Raw genomic sequence first — 17,619 nt, forward strand, 5'->3', positions numbered from 1 at the left:
TGGAAAATTCCACTACATGCACACGCGTTTTGAAGTTTTTGACTAAAACTAATTCTGGCTGGAGAACTTTTGAGTAAGCTCTTTCTAACTCCGTATCAACGGCAGACAAGATACAGGACACCATGGGTTGTTGTTGGTTTAAGATAGAGCCCCTAGGCCCAAAGTTCCTGACCAAACAGAATGAGCTGTAGGCAGTCGTTTTTTAATGGACCATTTTCATAATTGGGGCCATTGCTACAGTTTTAAATTGACTAGTTATCAACGCAGGTAATCAGAGAATTTGGTTGGATTCGTAGGAATTTGATGATCAAATAACTTGTTACTTTGATGGATAGGAGATCTCAAATTCCAAGTTCAAAACATATTAAAATAGGAGTTGCTTTATCCTCATATTTTTCTCATAGGTATTGGTATTCAATTTTATGGCATCTCTCTAGGATTTCAATTCTTTTCAGGTAGGATCCAAGGCGAGAAATTAATGAGGTTTATTGTCTATACTTGAATTTTAAGCCAAGTTTCTTAATGGAAACATAATTATCTATTAGTTAGATATCCATGTGTGAAATATGAATCCACTTTTTTAATTTATATTAATAGCGATGTGGTCCATGCAAAGTTGGAGCTGGCCTATCAAGTTAATGTTTCAAAATGCCCAATTATTTGGTGGTCATGCCAAGGTACTAAATCAAACAGAAATTCAGGTACAAGGATTTTCCTCGTTTATTTTTCACGGGGTCGTCAACTTTCAACAGGTTTCATTTCATGTAATATAATAATCACCTGTCTCTCTGATTGCTAGTTTGCCATGTTGCAGCCTAACCTCTTCAATTACAGCCTGCCATTCAAGCTGATTGATTTCATTGCATGCAAAAAATGGGAATCCATTTGAGACCACGATTTTTCCTAAACATTCTGACTGCTCTCCCCTGCTGCTGCTAGAATTTTTTTTTCCCGACTCAAGGTATTTTTTAATTTTAATTCTTTAAATAGAGTATTATTGAGTTTTATTTTAAAATAAAGGTATTTTCACTTGAATAAAATCCACGTCAGCCATCTACCAAATCCTAAAATTAAACGTATTACGTACCGTTAAAATCGTGCTTGCACGACGAGACCTACGCGCAAGGGGCACCTCAGGCCTCAAAAATCTTCCTCAAAGCCAAATCTCCTATTCTATCTCATTCCAGGAGATAATCAACTTAATTGAGAACGCAAAAGGAAGAGGGTTTCCATTCGAACAACGTCAAGCTTAGAGCCTTTGAGGGAAAGAGAAAGGAAAAATCTTTCTCTTTCCAAGGCTCCTTTTCCTCTTTCTCTCTCATTTTCTCCATTCTCGTTTTCCTCCTGCTTGGAGCCTAATTTTCCATGATGATAAGGAAGCTGTGTCCTAATCTTGATAAACAAGATGGCCTGGAAACCGTCCTGGAAGTGCCTATACCCGAAGAGATGTACACCAAAATGGGTAGCAATGCGGCTTTACGGTGGCAAAATATGCGTGCTTTAATGAAAGCTCAATCAGCTTTTGATAAGTCAACCCATCTCCAGGCTAAATCAGACAATGAGTTCTTGGCTTTGCTTAAGATTGTTGGTGCTCCTCTCATCCCATGTCAGGTCCAATTAGAGAATTATACACTTTCAAGGCCCCTCAAAGATTGCTCTATTGTGAGTACAACTCTCCCATATCTTCCTTAATTCCAAGAATTCTATATATGTTCATGAATTCATATGAACATCAATAACAAGACTCTTGTTGTATAAGTAGGAATCTTCTACCGCAAAATATATAGTAGAGCAGTATGTAGCTGCTACCGGAGGACATTTGGCATTGAGTTCAGTGACAAGCATGTATGCAGTGGGACAGGTGAAAATGCAGGGTTCAGAGATGCAGCAGGGTGATGATAGCGTGCATGCCAGAGGCAATTTTGAGGTTGGCGGGTTCGTATTATGGCAAAAGAACCCGGATTTGTGGTATTTAGAACTAGTTGTCTCTGGTTTCAAGGTTAGTGCAGGCAGTGATGGTAAGGTTGCTTGGAACCAGTCGTCTTCACAACCCGGTCATGCAAATAGAGGCCCTCCACGACCCCTACGCCGATTCTTCCAGGTACTTTACTTCAGATATATAGTTTGTTTGTTGTCTTGACGAAATGAATGTGGCTGACAAGATGTTAAAAAGACAAGAAACTTAAACAAAAATCAGTCATAGAATCGGATTCACGATTGTGTGGGACAATGACAATTCCTGAAATTTGTGAAATCCATAACTTCAGTCTTTTTGTTGGCCCAAAGATTTTCTTCTTTTGATTAGTTCTTTAATCAAATCAAACACATTGTCAAATCAGAGAAGAGCATGACAAGAACATTTATCATCTGCTGCATTGAGTTTAACTTCCATGATATTCACTGTGTGAATTCCTAAGGGATTGGACCCCAGGTGCACAGCTAGCTTATTCTTAGATGCAGTTTGCATAGGAGAGCAGGCAATTAACAATGAAGATTGTTTCATACTCAAGCTTGAAACTGCTTCAAACGCCCTCAAATCTCAAAGTTCAGCTCAAACAGAAATAATCCATCACACAATCTGGGGATATTTCAGCCAAAGAACAGGACTTCTTGTCAAATTAGAGGATAAGAAGCTGGTCAAGATGAAGCCCCCCAATGGAAACGACAGCGTATTTTGGGAGACCAGCGTGGAATCTGTGGTTCAAGATTACAAATACATTGATGGCATCAACATATCACATAGTGGAAAGACTATGACAACACTTTACAGATATGGAAAGTCACATAACCACAAGAGGAAGATTGAAGAAACTTGGAGGATTGATGAGGTTGATTTCAATATTTGTGGGTTGTCCACCGAAACGTTCCTGCCTCCAGCTGATCTCAAGAGAGAGCAAGAAGAGCAATGATAAGCTAGATTTCCTTTATATATATATATATATATATATATATATATTTAGGGGCTAGAAGTTAAAACTCAAAGAAAAGTTAAAGAACAATGCGTGTACATATATATAGGAAAAATTTGAGAATCGCTTCATTCTTTCAAGTCTAGTTAATTAAGCTTACTGAATTAAACAAGACAGATCATTATTTTTGCGGTTGATTGTGTCTTCAAAAACCTTTCAATTCCCTGGAAAGAGTTAGAACACTTTCGAGTTTGTGGTATAATATTTTATTTTATTGTTTTGGGTCAAAAAACAATATACATATTTTGGTATTATAATAATATTTTGTGTACAATAAAACATTTTATTGTGGAAATGTTAAATTCAACATAAAATTAAACCAAACTCGTATATTATAAGATTTGAACCTATAATTTTAAAATATTAAAATATTTCCTTTATCATTAAATGAAAAACTTCATTAAAAAGTTTATACTCTTAAAAGAAGGCAAAGTTTTTAATTCCTATGCTTTTAATAACTTGCTTGACTTCCTTAGCAAGATCAAGTTTAATATTCTTTTAATAAGTTGGACTATTTATTCTCATTCTCACGCGATCGGCCTTTTTTCCGCTCTCAAAACACTTTCATGTTCGTACTCAAAATTAATGTTACCCAGCCGCCTAGTGTAGAATTGGTCAAAGCCCAGCAAGGGAGTCACGAACCACTCTTCAACTGAAACAAACCCATCAAAAATGGGCTATTCCGTTTAGGCCCAGCTTAAAACAGATCTACGTGTAAGCCCTTGTCGGCCCATCTCCATTAAATTTTAATATTCTGGGATCATTTGGGCCAAAAGCCCTAACAGCCCATAATTTTATCAAAAGGGCCCAAATAAAAGTCGCCGCCGACTCAAACATTCGACTCGACACTTCTCAAACCCTAATTCCTGTAAACTCTATTTAAACTTCTAATGTCCAGTCTTCTTCCTCAACTCCCCGCCTCCTAAGATTTAGCTCTCCTTTCTTTCAGATTCGTTGTATATAATTTTTTTTCTTTTGATCTGCTTCTCCGATTCGATTTTCCTGGAAATTTCCATTTTAATTTTTTTTTTTAATTTGGATTTTACAAAAATCAAATTAAAAATTATTTTCTTTGGTTGCATCTGTTTTACCCTCTCCTTTTTGTAGCAAAAAAATGAATAACGCTAAAGGAGATATAACGGAGGCAGATATTGAAAAGGTTAGCTTATCAGCCCATCGCATTTTATTTCTTTGCCTTGGTGTCAAATGGACTTACCCATATTTCTTTTTTTTATTAAAAAATTGTTGCTTTTTTTGCTTTTTTATTGTTAATGGCAAGAGATGAATATTTATCTTATCCTTCTTTCTGATGAACCCTGGAGATTCTAATTTCCGCTTATTGATATTCTGATGCCCTTTTTTTTTTTTTGTGAATTTATGCTTTGAATTTGAAAGTGAAGGCAAATGATGTGAAATTTCTTATCCTAAACACTGAAACATGAATGTAGACTGATAAACTCCGCTTATTATCTGATGCCTTGGCTTTTTTTGGACTAAAGCTCGATCTTTTTCTACCCTTTTTCAGTTTTTTGTTTATAAAGTTTTAAACTTTGATTTTTTTTTTATGAATTGATGATTTGGAATTTTCAATGATGAGAAGAAGCAGACGGGCGGTCTGAATCTGATGCCATGTTGTATGTCTGCAATTTTCCACTTGTGGAATTTCTCTGAGTTATTAATCATTTCTCTGTTTTCTGATTTTCCTTTTTATTTCATGGTTTGAAGCTGAAAATAAATCTTTACTTCTTTATGCAATGATGAAGTTGCTTTAATTATGTCTGGACATATGAGTTAGCCTATGATAAGCTTATGCATCTTCTGAGCAATGCTGTAGTATCTATCTTTCTATATGATTCTATGTTGAAATTTAACTCTTGAAAAAGATTTAGATTTTCAAAGGTTTTACTTAAGTGATGGCTCTTGATTTTACCAGGAATGTCTCTTGAGGGTGTAGTAAATACTTGATTTCTGGTTCTTCATGGTAGACAAATGTCACCTGATTTCTTCTGTACTTGTCTTTGATAATTGATAAGCATCTAAAGTTCTGTTATCAAGCACCCTAAGAGTATTGGTAATTTTTCAATTATGGAAAATTATGTTCATTTTTCAATTATGTAGAAGTTATGGAAAGTTATAATCTAAATGCAGTTGTTCAATTATTGTGGTCATTTTTCTCGCTTTGGATGTAGATATTTCCTTAAATAAATCTTAACAAGTGCTCTTATGGAACTTGTTCTTACTAAACTGTGTTTGTACATGGATTTAAGGGAGAACGTATGTGTTTGCAAAGACCTTATGACCATGTTGGTGTTATCTAGAAGTTTTTTTAGGTGAAGATTGTAAGATTGTTGAGACTTTTGCAGTTTCTGTCGATCTGCCCCACTGGATTTTCAGCTTTGTATAATCTTTATCAACATCTATGTTTGGCTGGGTCATATGTTTAATTCTAAGGCAATCCTGAGATTTGTTTTTTTCTGGTAACAGGATATATGAAGTGTTGATTAGGTTAATGAAAAATTGAGCGGCAGTAGGGTAGGGAACCTCTGCTATGGTACTGCCCACTCGGCCAAATGAGCAGTAATGCGATTGTGGATAAATTTTATCGCTTTAAGTTTTACCATTTTGTTTACTCAAACAGATTGGAATGTATTTTAATGGTCTTCTATTAATGAATTATTGATAGGAAAACATTATTTACACACGCACTCAAGCACGCTTCACGCTCATCCTAAGATTTGTCCAACGGGTCACATTTGTCTCATCGCTTTGATTGATTGTGTTTGTTTAAACTAATCATTACAAAATTGATGTTCTAGTTTGATATGCATTGGGTTGATGGCTTATTTTACTGACCATATCAATAAAATGTAAATCTTCACTCCAAAAATTTGAACAGGCAGTCACTAGCTGAAGGCACTATGATGCAGAAAATGTGGGTTTAAAATCTTTGCTAATCTAAAAACCCAGGCTTTACCGACGTATGGGGGCGTGCTCCCTAGTTGGAATCCTAACGGTGGCTGCTGGTAACTGCTGCTTAGCGCGTGGAATCCACAAGACAACAACTGTTAACTCTCACTGTTGGATAGGCATTATGGGGCTTTGTGGGGCTGGGATGCTCTTCTATAGAACACTGGACCTGGGTCTTTAAATCTTTTAGTTGAACTGGATAGCAAAGTAGCTCTAACTCATACCTGTAGCTGTAAACATGAGACAAAGCCTGGCCCATATAGGGCTGAAATCTTCTGGTTTCTAGTGACTTGTACTACGACCCTGAAAGGGTGAAGCCGTGAAGGTAGTTAAGCAGGGAACAAAGATATGTCCTTTCTTCTTGCAATTTTCGTATAAACAATTACTTTATCATTGTCTCAAAACCACCAGTTAAAAACAGACATTGACTAAGACATCAGCTTTGTTACTTGAGGTTGTGTACGGAAAATAAGGACAATGTAATGTTCTTCGAGATTACGCTTTCCTTACTTGGAGTTCGTGGTTTTAACTTTTTGTTCACTTACAGTATTAGCTTGAAAATATAGGAAAATTTTCTTTAGATCCCTAAAACGATATTAATACTAGTAAGTAGTATTCATTAAATAAATTCTTAGTTAAATTTAATGTTAATTTGATTACCACAAATCTTTTCCTCCCATTACAGTGACACTTCACCGACTTTCTGCTCTCTCTCTCTAAAAATACCGACAACGAATTCTGTTCTCTACTCTCTTACCCTTCACTGCTTTTTTAGCAAAAAAAGGGAACTTCTTCACAATTGTGGTTGAGAGAGCTGAAAATGAAGGACCAAGATTCACCCACAACACTGTCAATTCCAATGAGTTCACCGCAACAAACAACAGGTAGTGTTAAGAAAGATAGCCCTGTAGCTGGTTTCTTTGGTAAAAGTGGATATCAATTCTGGGTATTGGCTGCAACTCTCTTGCTTGCTTTCTGGTCCCTGTTTACTGGCTCTGTTTCTCTCAAATGGTCTTCTGCTAATCTTACTAGATTCTCTGATGACAATCATTTTTCTATCCATAACGATCTCGACGTCCTCGTAAGCAATCAATGCTTTCCTTTTTCTCTTTGCATTTCTTTTGTTTAATTTTCTTGGTTTGTTGGTTTTGGATTGACTCGTTTTGTTTAATAGGAATTGGAGGAAAGAGAGAAGGTGGTGAGGAAGATGTGGGATGTTTATACGCATAGCGCTAGCGCTCGTTTGCCAAGGTTTTGGCTTGAAGCTTTTGAGGCTGCTTATGAATATTTATCAAGTGATGTTCCTGGAGTTCGAGAAACTGCTATGTCTGAGATTGCTAAATTATCTATGCCCTCCCTAAATCTTGATTCGGCCTCAGCTCAATCAAAGGTTAGTCTCAGTCTCTTTTTTTTGGTTGATCTTTTTATATGATTTTGATCTGCCTCGTAGCCTTGAAAGTGATTGAAATAAAGGTTAGAGCTTGGTTTTTTTTTTTTTTTCTCCTGGTAAAAGAAAACAAGAGAAGGATTGTGTTGAATTTTTCTTCTGCGTTTTTGTGGGTTTTTTTTTTCTCGTCGAGTTCTGTTTTAGACCTTTCAGTGACTTGAAATTTGTTATAGGACTTTCTATTGAAGTTTGAAATCTAAAGATTTGGAGAATTTGAGTGACTGTTCTGAATAAGGATTAGGATCCAGCAATTCACTGAAAATGGTTTATTTTAATTTTTCCATCAACCAGTTTGTAGATGTTGGATTTTTTTTAATGATTAAGGTTGCTTTTGTTTTCCTCTCTTCGTTCCCTTCAGATTTAAGCAACATTTCCTGGAAATTTACAGATTCCAAGATTTGTCCATATTAGATTCGTTTATAGTATATTAAAGTGGACGTCTGTCTCCTAACAGAAAATCAAATCATCATTGCTTTTTCTCAAAAGGCAGCTTGAAAAGTTTTACTAATGACTACTGCTTTTGCAGGGCACTAAATATGCTAAATCCATCATTTTTTTCTAAGGTTATAGGGAAAACCCAAGCAGAAGTCGAAAGATTTGAAACTGAACCTGCAGGATCAACCCCAAAGTGGGGACATGAGCCGCTAGGCTAAACCCATCATCTTAACCTAAAAATTTGGGGCGGTTAATTACTTTCTGCAATATCAAGTTTGCAATGTTGAAACAAAGTTTTCTCTGCTGTGTTAAGATTGTAAACAAATCATTGCTCAATGTATCATGTGACAAACAGGTTTCTCATATTTGTCATGTTGTTATAATATCCAGAGCAGCAGTCGAGGGATAAAGACTTCCAAACAAGCTAATGAAAAGAAGATAGCTGCAGCTAGGACTACCTTATAACTGGAATTTCCAGTCCAGTCCCAGTTCGCACCTAGCAATATCTCATACTGCTTCAAGTTCAGAGGAAATAGCAATTAGCTGGTGTCCAATTTTACCTCTTCCATCATTGAATAAGTCGTTGGAAGCTTGAAGTCTTCGGATGGAGTTTTCTAGTATTAGATTTAAAACTGTAAAAAAAAAAAAAAAAAAGTATTTGTTGTCAAGTGGAGGGCAGGAAACTTCAGTGTGAACCTGCTGGACAAAATGGAGGAACAAAATTTGCCTCGTCCATTGTACTGATACCTTTTGTTTCGGGTTTGCGAGAAATCAGTATTTTATTGTATCCTTCGTATCTGAAATTTCTAGACGGATGACCTGATTGGTTGGTGAAAGAATTCATCTAAACACTACCACATATAAGAGCATCATCACCTTTTTTGTGATCAAAGTTTAGACTTGCTATCATAATAAAAATAGACGACTTTACCGCATTTGACATCACAAAATTGCTTGAGCAGATTCTATTGCTGCTGCTGTTGCTCTATAAGGAGGTAAAAAAAGAAAGAAAAAGAAAAAACCCTACCTGTACATAAACAGTTAAGCCAAATGTATTAAAACGAGACATCTCAAAAATATTCTACCGTCTGAAACTCATCCGTTATGACGTCTCTAAAGAAGTCACAATTATCAATCTTCTACCGTCTGAATCTCACCCATCATGATGCGGTTACTGACGACATTAAATCCCAAAACAGCCGGGCTCACCTTCTTTCCTTTCTTCCCCTTCTTCTTGCCTCCTCCCTTCGAAGACCCATCTAGATCGACTGCAAGATCTTGGTCAAAGTCAGCAACGCTTATATCGCCAGAAATCACATTTCCGGCGCCCAACTCCATGAACTTTCTGTCATGTCCACTTTGAAAGGCAATCTCAAGCACGTCAGCTGGTAACAACTCCTTATAGTTGAGAAATTTTTCAATGAACTCATGATTAGGATCATATGATCCAAGGTTCTCTACTAAAAGTATCTCAGCCTCAGACCTAGATTGCTTCAAACAATATTCCAAGAAACTCGTATCTAGCAAAGAAAAAAAGAAAAATGACACAACATTAAAATGTCATAAATCAATGAGTATTCAACCAGCTTTATATCTAGAAAACTTAATTTACAGATTCACATAACTAGAAAAAGGACAAGCAATTATTAGGACATCATCATACACTGAAAAGTGGAGCTGCAATTGAAATTTTATGTGATCAACACTTTTCCAAAAGAAAACAGGATATACAACCATTGTCTTCTACCTAAAATATGCATAATTTTGAAACCATATAGCAAAATACCATACCGTTTGTCCCAATAAGCCTAACACACTCGCTCTCACACCAATCCTTGAAATCCATAGCCTCTGCATAAAAGTTAAATGCATATGTGACATCATTTTTATGAGACGTTGAAAACAACTTTTTGTATGAAGACCATTACTCATCTTAGGATGACTTACCAGAATGCCTGGTCAACATATCCCTTTTCCCCTTAAGGGAAGACCGAGTCGAGGCAGGAGAGGATGACAGAGTGCGCTCAATAGGTCTGCCACCCGCGGACTTCTGCCCGCTTAATGACCCACTAGTAGTTCCTTTAGCAGGAGTACTTTTTGTTCTCCACCCGCCCACGTTTGCTAGAAGTGGGAAATCAGGTCTGTTTACAACAAAACATAACATTCATATCTCCATTTAGTGATTAATATTGAATCTCATTAAATATTAAGTTAGAAAGGATAAACATTTTTACTTTTCTTTGTGTGCAAGGATGTATTATTTACAAAGTGGCTTCATATAGGAGTAAAAATGGCAAAGAGAGTTCCCATACTGAATCCAAAAGTTGGGATAATTATTGTTAAGTTGCAGTCAAAATCTTAATTTTCTTTTTACTAGAAGAAAATCACCCTCTGACCACAGTACTTAGCTGCTCTGGATAACAAGGTGTTGCAGAACAGGATAGCTTACAAGTGTGTTATCTTTGCAGACTAGAATGCAGTTGAAATAAAAAGAGAGAGACTCATCTTTCCAACTCACTCTAGCAATTGCACGAAAATATTTCACAAGAGAAACATTTAATGCATGAGGGTGTGCGTGTGTTTTCCTTTTTTTTCCCCCCCTCAAAGGGGGAGGGGGGTGGGTAGGGGAAGAGAACATACTGCTTTGTTTCTTGCTTTGTCTGATCAATTGGACCCCAGAATAGGTCATCATCTCCTTTATATTTTGACTGAGAAGATGCATGAGAATTTATCTGGATGGGAGATGCAGCCTTTGATGGTGAAGATGCAGTGATGGACCATGATAAAACACCACCATCAGTTGACTGACTTGGTTGGGATTTCTGAGGAGTTGGTGTTGGATTTGTGTGCTGGACAGAGGAATTCCTCTTCTGCTCCTTTTGTATGTCCCTTAATGACGTGGGTTTAAGAAGTTTCTTAGAATCAGCAGACCATGCTGGCGCAGGGGAAGGGTTTACTTGCTCCCCTCTCCAAGGAACAAAATCTCCCAAAGAAGGACCTGAAGGAATTGAAGGCAATACTTCCTTCTCTGGTTGTGCTGGTCGAGAACTTTTGCCTTTCTCAACAGGACTTACACTAACAACAGCCACATCAGTAGCATTAAGAGGACCCGATACCTTTGCTCCGGTGCCCTTTCCTTTGGCAGACCTTTTACGACTCTTTTTAGTTTCCTTAGCCTCAACAAAGTTGTTGTCATCAATAGGTTCCACATTTGTGGTGGTATCGTGCGCAGAAGATGCACAAATAATGTCAGGAGCATCTGCATCTCTTTCGCTGGATTTTGCCAAAACTTCTTCTGCCAACAAATCATGTAATGGGCTCTTTTTACTCATTGGATTTGCAGAACTTTCAGGTTTCACAACAGCTGACTCAGCAATATCTGCATCTCTTTGACTTTCTCTAGAAACTTTGGGTTCTAAACTACTCACAACCCCAGCCCATGGAGTTGACAAACTCATAGAGTTGACAGAAGAAGTAACCTCTGATGCTGCCATTTCAATTAGTGCCTTCCTTTGTTCTTCCTGTTGGATTTCCAATAATGACTTTGCCTTGAAACCAGGAGCAGGTTTCCAAGCATGTACTCCAGGCTGCGTGGATGTGTTCTGCACTGGGAAAGAACCAGAAAGTCTGGACTCACCCTTGAGTTCTGTTGTTTCAACATCACCCACACCAACATTAGCAGCTGAAGAGCTTTTGGCATAGTGAGAATCCCTGGGGGCAATTCTTGATTTGTTCTCTTCTGTCTTTCGTGGAGACGTCCCATTAATATCATCTTCAGCAGTGTTAGTGTCACCAATATCCAGCTCTTCAGTTTCAGATGGTTTCAGTTGCACCAAAGAGGAAGCTTTTGAAACTCCCTTTGCCTGGTCAGAAGCTTGTGATTTACTAGATTTTTGCTTTCTAGACTTCTTTTCCGAAGCTTTTCTTACCTGACGAGCTTCAACATTCTTAACTTCTCTCATTACAGAAGGCTGATCATTGCTTCTTTCTCTTTCAACTTGCAGCTGATCAATAGCACTAGTTGGTTGAATACCCTCATTCATAGGTGTATCAATTTTACAGGTTCTAGCAGTAGCAATTCCAAGGTGCTCCAAGGTTCCACAATTTGCATCATTCACCAGGGTTACAATCTTCTGAGCATAGTCCAGTGGCTGCTCCGCAGCAAGAGCATAGCAGTCAGAAGCAAGGAGGGGCTCTTGCACAAGAGAAGCCTCCGAAGAGGATAAGTTCATTTCCAATGAGGGTGAACTTTCAACAATTGTTGTCACCGGCAAAGACTGTTGGATGTCATTAACTGGTTCTGGGGCATTAGTCCCCCGGCTCTTCTGACGATTAATACTACTAAACATCTGGTGTGGTAGATGCAAAGGAGGGGATCCAGAACTAACAGCATAACCAATATCCTTGGAAACTTGTGGAGGCAGATTCATTAAGTTATTGGCATGTTCATCTTGGGTGCCTGGACGTTGCATCTGTGAGCCAATCTGAAGCATATCTTGTGATGATGGCTGAAGTCGACTGGGATCCACAGATGCACTCCTTGTTGGCATTGTAGTATTCTGTAAGTGTCCATAAGAGGGTTCACCAAAACGCTGTTGGGAATGATGTTCTTGCAAAACCTGTGAAAGCAATTGTTGTTGCCGTAACAACTGTTTCTGTTCCTCCTGTTTCTGTTGCTGCTTAAGCAACATGATCTTCTCAAGCAGTAACATCTGTTGTGTTGGTACTGCTGTCTGGGGTTGTAGCTGCTGCATAAAATACTGCTGCTGCAACATATTTAGCAGTTGGGAGTCTTGAGATAAAGTGGAGGAGAGTAACTTTTCAGGTGTTAGAATACCAGATGGGTTATCCATAGTCTGACCAAGCAAACTTGTCAAGGAAGGTGGGGTTGGTGTTTGCAGCCTCTGTTGCTGGATCCCAAAGGGAGCTTGGTTAGGAAAATTTTGAGCATGATGTAATTCAATCTTATCTTGAAGAGGATCCAATGCACTTTGTGCAGGAAAATTTGACCAACCACCAACACTATTATTTACTCCTGGAGCAGACCTGTCCAGTAATCCATGGAGGATGGACATCAAATCAGCACCTTGTGAATGAGGTGGCTGAAGAGTGTTGTCAGTCAATGATGTGAGGAGCTTTGCTTGAGGTGTGGGTGATTCAGAGATGATCTCTGGCTTTGAAACCACAGATGCATCATCTCTCCCTGGCCAATAAGGGTATGATTTTGGTAATGACCTTTGCCGTTCAAGTGTCATTCTCTTGGCCAAGATATAGAGATCACTCTCATTTTCTATTCCAGATGCTGGAATGCTGCTAGGATTATTTGCAAGATAGCCTTGCAAACCTAAAAACAAAACCATACGAGACAGATTAGGCAGCCTGTTTGAAAATACTAGAAGAAAATTGAATAAACTGTGGAGAAGAGCTTTATAGATTACAATCCTGGAAAACTCTACCTACAGAATTCAGCAAACAAAGATTCTATACTATAGTATAATTAACTAAACAAATGTATGTGTCTCTATAAAAACCAAACCTTGGGATGGATTGCTGATGCCACCAGACATGAGTGACTCCAAAAACTTATTTTCAGCTTCTGTTGTCGGCCTTGACTCATTTCTGATCATATCAATCTCACTTGCACCAGCATGACCTTTCCCAAGGCTACCAGAATTTGACGTGCTTGACAAATCTGAGAGTTCACCCTGTTTTGGCACACCAAATCCAGGTGGTGGTCGTGCTTTAGCCCGTAAGTGGGGCATCACATCACCAAGTAAGGAAAATGGTGAGTCCTTGGATGCATTTGCAAGCCGAACTTCCAAATCTATCCCAAAATATCCTGCCTCATACCAGCCTATGATGTCAATCCCTGAAAAAGGGCCTTGAATTTCACCTTGAGGATCTTTGTAGTGAAGGAGAAGGTCCTCTGGAGCAGGCAGCTTCCTAGGTTCAGGTTCTCTCTCCAAAACTCCAGATGGTTGCCTCTTAAAAATAGGATCCTCACTAGATTGCCAATTTGCTTCATCTCTGGAACAGGATGAATTCATCACACTACTTTCTCGTTGGTTAATCATATCTTTCTGTGGTTGTAACCAGCTCATGTCAGGGGTTCTTGACCTGACATCAGTTGGAATCTCCTTCCAATCATGTGTGGCTGTATGTGTTCGTTCTCCTAATGAGAAGGTTCTCCACATGGTGCTGGGATTAACAGAGTTAGCCACTTGTATGCTTGATTCCCTACTTATGGGCACCTCTTCAGCCCTTCTATAAGAACCCCTATCGTCCATAGCTGCAAAAATATAAATGAATAGAAGATCAATTGTCATAGCAAGAAAATGCATATCAAGATAAAGTAGGTAAGTAGTATGTCAAATCTACAGAATGCAGTATAGTGTATTGAACTTCAAACAACAAAAAAGCTGAAATTCAGCATGAACAAAATCTCAATCACGAATCAAATTAAACTAAACTACCAATCCATTGAACCAACAAATGTAATCCACAATAACTAGTTATCTCCCTCCCCATAACAAAACTCAACTAATCCATAATCCCCTAGACAAACTGATTCAGGTTGGCTACCTGAGTCCTCTTTATTATTCCAAACCCTGTGTAGTAATTCTTTAAAAGATGTAGCCATGAAAAAATTTCTTATGGTTCAAGAACTTCAATTGAGAATACCTTTCACATCCAATGAAATAATTTGTAAGGTGGTTGCCAATGGTATCACCAATACAGGTTAAACAATTTATGTGATTATACCTTCTGATTTCAATTTAGTATCTGGGTATCCCTTATGCTTTTCAAGTGCCAAATCTTGTGAATAACTGCTCTTTGGAACGTCAGAAATATCCTCTTTATGATCATCAATAGCAGTTGGTAAATCTTCTCTACTGCCTGTGTAAATAAATTCCAGCAGAAATTAGACACTACCTCAAAATAAACACAAACTTACAGCATAATATATCTTGAACTTGTTGAATACCAATCTTGTTTCGTTTTGAATGAGTAAACTCTAGAGAGTTCCGCCCTGCAGGCCCATCTTTAGGCATCTGAGAAGCACCACTACTTGTTATGTCCCCTTTGTCAATTCCCTTCAGAACAAGCTATCAAAAAAGCAATAAAATCAACAGAAGAGTCTAAATCAAAGTTCACCATCACAGTACATAAAAAAGGGAATTACCATTTCATCAGAATTAGGAGCACAAAGAGCTAGAGGTTCCAATGGTTCATTCTGCGTAAGTGAAGGCACTGGTACAAGCTCTTCTAAGAGTTTTTCATAAATCCCCATGTCAGTCCTCTTGTATAAGTCAAGCAATTTTGTCCTACTATATCTTAATGGGGATGGCTCTCCATGGTCAATTTCACCTTTGTCAGATATGCTTCCCAGAGATTGACGATGAGAAGGCATACTAGCCCCTGAGTTCCCACCAGAACTGACCCTTCCACGGCCAGCAGAAAATGTCAAAGGGTGGTTTTCTCCATGTCCCCGGCCATAGGAAAAAGTGGAAACCTGCTTGCTTGGAGTTAATGTTTGGTGATGAGGAGGCTCTACCCTTCCTCGACTTTGAGAAGAGGTGAACCTCCATGGGCGATAGTGATCCCCCTCCCTCTCATCCTTCCCGTGACTGGAAAGATGAGACAACCCTTTGTCAAGAGGCATATCACCATCTCTTCCATAGTCTGCCCACTTGTCACGCGAGCTTTCAGTGTTTTTATCATCAGGGCCCCAGCGTGTGTTCCATTTGCTCTCACGCCTTTGATCATAATTTGAGTCCCTGTTACCTGAATCAGTCCACCGCTCAGAGGAAGCACGGCGTGCTTCTCCAAATTGTCTTGAAGGCAAGTTATCTGCCCATCGATCCATCCTGCGGGTATCGCTGAGCTCTTTATCTCCATCCCTCCAATGATCTTTGCGCACAGATGAATGGGTGTCTCGTTCTTCATCGCGCCAGCGGTCTCGGCGACCAGTGTCCATATCAAGTAAGGATGGCCTGAAAACGTTCTTCTTCTTCAGGGTATCATGAATCTCCTCACCATTTCCCGATGGCTTTACGACATCGGAGCGACTTCCATGAGCTGCATATGGGCCAGGATGACTTTCCTGTACAGATGATTGAAAAATTAAAATGGAAAAAGAAGCACATCTAAGACAGTAAGAATATTAATCAGAAAACTAACTAATTCTCGAGAAGAAAACTGTATGCTGATGATAGAAAGAAGGGCAAAGCATTCACACAACATAAAAACCCAAGACTACGAATGAACAAGAACACCATGAGTCAAATAATAGAAGTATATAGCCAAAACAACAACAATTATAACATACCATAGTTCCTATTCCCGGCTTACTCTCCCCTGGCTTTGGCAGAAGCCACTGCGGTGAAAGCGGAATAAGATTGTCAGATCCTTGAACATCTGCATAAAACAAAAGGATGCGTCAATTAGAGACATGGCATATATTCAAAACATGTATTTGAAATTAAAATGCTTAAAGTCACATTCAATGATAGTGCAAAACAGGTACACTCGCAATGAAACAAGCACTGAATTTTATTTTATTTAAAAAAAAAAACTCATTATCTGAGAAATGACTGAACTTGCTTCTTGAAACTGCCACATGGACTTAACATTGAATAAGAAAAACAAAATCACGAAGACAATGAAAAACAAAAGCGCCAAGAGTAGAAAAACATCATTTGCAAAGCCTCAATTGACTTTCAAATGCAGCATTTCAAACTAATCATAAACCAAAGGAATGTCTCAGTAAAAGCTATTCAAGATGCAGCTAACAAGACGAAAATTAAACAATCAATTGTCAGTAAAAAGTTAAGTTGCATCGATCAATGGAATAAAAAATGTTGCAACTTTTATATGATCAATCACATAAATCCTAGTACTTGAATTCAATGACTGAACGAATATTGTGCAAGAAATGAACCAAAACTCGTTTTGAGTCGAATTAATTAAAATAAAATAGAACAACGTCAGTACGCAGCTATCGCATCGCACTTTTCAAATTGAAATTATATATATAATCAGTACGGAAAGTCGGTAACTAAAGTGCGCCAAGCTTAAAGCTATCATCATTTCTCTTCTTCACATTTCAATACCCAAACGACACAAAAAATGACACCAACAAAAACCTGCCATTTCCAAATGATAAACCAAGAACCCTAACTTCGAAGCAACAAAATCAATAACAACCCCCAGCAATCTCGTAAAACCACTGAATCTACCATAATGCTTCAATAGCACAACGAAATGAGCACAAAGATGAGGAAATGATCTGAGCTAGGGTTTTACAGAGACGAATGAAGCAAACTGTTCATCAATGCGAGTAGAGGAAAAGAAAGCACCGAGGTAAAATACCTTTGGAGACCGGGTGGGGAGGGTTGACGGTGAGTTGGTGGCGGGAATCGGAGGCAGAGCTATGAGCCATGGATGATCGGTGAAAGTTGAAAGAGCTAAAGAGAGAAGAAGGCCAAAGGAAAACCCTTAATGCTGTTTTTTTTATACTTTTTTCCCTTTTATATGTGCGTTTGCCTTGATTGCGCTAAGCGGGGTGAACAAAAGAAGATGTGAAGAGTGGCGGACAAATACAAGTTAGGTGAAAAAAACACAAATTATAAGAATAAAGTGGTAAAAAGATAAAATTATGGAGAGATTCGGGCTTACCGCATACGTTACTTTGGACAGATTCTTATGATTATCCGGTGGATAACACTTACGCGCTTTGCAAATTGCGTGAAGCACGGCACCTGAATAAGTCTTACAGTGGCTTGCACGTGAGGTTGTGAT

At 38.4% G+C, this 17,619-nt stretch overlaps 3 protein-coding genes and 1 non-coding gene across 8 annotated transcripts; 3 read left to right on the top strand and 1 right to left on the bottom strand.

The window, feature by feature from the left end:
* Positions 1 to 517: 517 nt before the first annotated feature.
* LOC111310848 (DUF620 family protein (DUF620)) lies at positions 518 to 3,187 on the top strand. Its single transcript, XM_022910231.2, has 3 exons — positions 518 to 1,662; positions 1,763 to 2,101; positions 2,418 to 3,187. Exons 1-3 carry the CDS (start codon positions 1,366 to 1,368, stop codon positions 2,907 to 2,909), a joined length of 1,128 nt encoding a protein of 375 aa, XP_022765966.2. The 5' UTR covers positions 518 to 1,365; the 3' UTR covers positions 2,910 to 3,187.
* Positions 3,188 to 3,943: 756 nt separating this feature from the next.
* LOC111312698 (uncharacterized) lies at positions 3,944 to 8,605 on the top strand. 4 transcript variants are annotated; one of them, XM_089768301.1, is made up of 4 exons: positions 5,997 to 6,261; positions 6,622 to 7,017; positions 7,111 to 7,326; positions 8,209 to 8,605. In XM_089768301.1, exons 2-4 carry the CDS (start codon positions 6,757 to 6,759, stop codon positions 8,281 to 8,283), a joined length of 552 nt encoding a protein of 183 aa, XP_089624427.1. In that variant the 5' UTR covers positions 5,997 to 6,261; positions 6,622 to 6,756; the 3' UTR covers positions 8,284 to 8,605. The 4 variants fall into 4 exon arrangements, with proteins under 4 accessions (XP_022768953.1, XP_089624427.1, XP_089624436.1 ...); XM_022913218.2 differs by lacking the exons at positions 5,997 to 6,261; positions 6,622 to 7,017 and adding an exon at positions 3,944 to 4,128; XM_089768310.1 differs by lacking the exon at positions 5,997 to 6,261 and having other exon boundaries at positions 7,910 to 8,553.
* Positions 4,366 to 4,450, top strand: LOC149520607 (small nucleolar RNA R16). Its single transcript, XR_016326595.1, has one exon. It is a non-coding gene; the product is annotated as a small nucleolar RNA R16 (small nucleolar RNA).
* A 119-nt stretch (positions 8,606 to 8,724) lies between the features above and the next one.
* On the bottom strand, positions 8,725 to 17,321 carry LOC111312697 (protein ESSENTIAL FOR POTEXVIRUS ACCUMULATION 1-like). 2 transcript variants are annotated; one of them, XM_022913211.2, is made up of 10 exons: positions 17,191 to 17,321; positions 16,148 to 16,236; positions 15,002 to 15,922; positions 14,804 to 14,924; positions 14,581 to 14,715; positions 13,355 to 14,107; positions 10,459 to 13,162; positions 9,766 to 9,959; positions 9,610 to 9,669; positions 8,725 to 9,338 (listed from the first exon to the last, which is right to left on the bottom strand). In XM_022913211.2, the coding sequence occupies exons 1-10, from the start codon at positions 17,258 to 17,260 to the stop codon at positions 8,950 to 8,952; spliced, it is 5,436 nt and encodes a 1,811-aa protein (XP_022768946.2). In that variant the 5' UTR covers positions 17,261 to 17,321; the 3' UTR covers positions 8,725 to 8,949. The 2 variants fall into 2 exon arrangements, with proteins under 2 accessions (XP_022768946.2, XP_022768947.2); XM_022913212.2 differs by lacking the exon at positions 14,581 to 14,715 and having other exon boundaries at positions 14,774 to 14,924.
* Between the last annotated feature and the right edge of the window lie 298 nt (positions 17,322 to 17,619).

This window comes from Durio zibethinus, chromosome 1, assembly GCF_047325235.1.
Source record: "Durio zibethinus cultivar Kanyao isolate XHJ-2024 chromosome 1, ASM4732523v1, whole genome shotgun sequence".
NCBI lineage: Eukaryota > Viridiplantae > Streptophyta > Magnoliopsida > Malvales > Malvaceae > Durio > Durio zibethinus.

Coding starts and splice junctions, on each gene's coding strand:
- LOC111312697 (XM_022913211.2), bottom strand. CDS start 17,260: ATGGCTCATAGCTCTGCCTCCGATTCCCGCCACCAACTCACCGTCAAC. Junction 16,237..17,190: donor TCCCCACCCGGTCTCCAAAG/GTATTTTACCTC, acceptor TGTTTTATGCAG/ATGTTCAAGGATCTGACAAT. Junction 9,339..9,609: donor TAGGCTTATTGGGACAAACG/GTATGGTATTTT, acceptor TTTCTTTGCTAG/ATACGAGTTTCTTGGAATAT.
- LOC111312698 (XM_089768301.1), top strand. CDS start 6,757: ATGAAGGACCAAGATTCACCCACAACACTGTCAATTCCAATGAGTTCA. Junction 7,018..7,110: donor ATAACGATCTCGACGTCCTC/GTAAGCAATCAA, acceptor TTTGTTTAATAG/GAATTGGAGGAAAGAGAGAA. Junction 7,327..8,208: donor CGGCCTCAGCTCAATCAAAG/GTTAGTCTCAGT, acceptor TATAATATCCAG/AGCAGCAGTCGAGGGATAAA.
- LOC111310848 (XM_022910231.2), top strand. CDS start 1,366: ATGATGATAAGGAAGCTGTGTCCTAATCTTGATAAACAAGATGGCCTG. Junction 1,663..1,762: donor CCCTCAAAGATTGCTCTATT/GTGAGTACAACT, acceptor TTGTATAAGTAG/GAATCTTCTACCGCAAAATA. Junction 2,102..2,417: donor CCCTACGCCGATTCTTCCAG/GTACTTTACTTC, acceptor TGAATTCCTAAG/GGATTGGACCCCAGGTGCAC.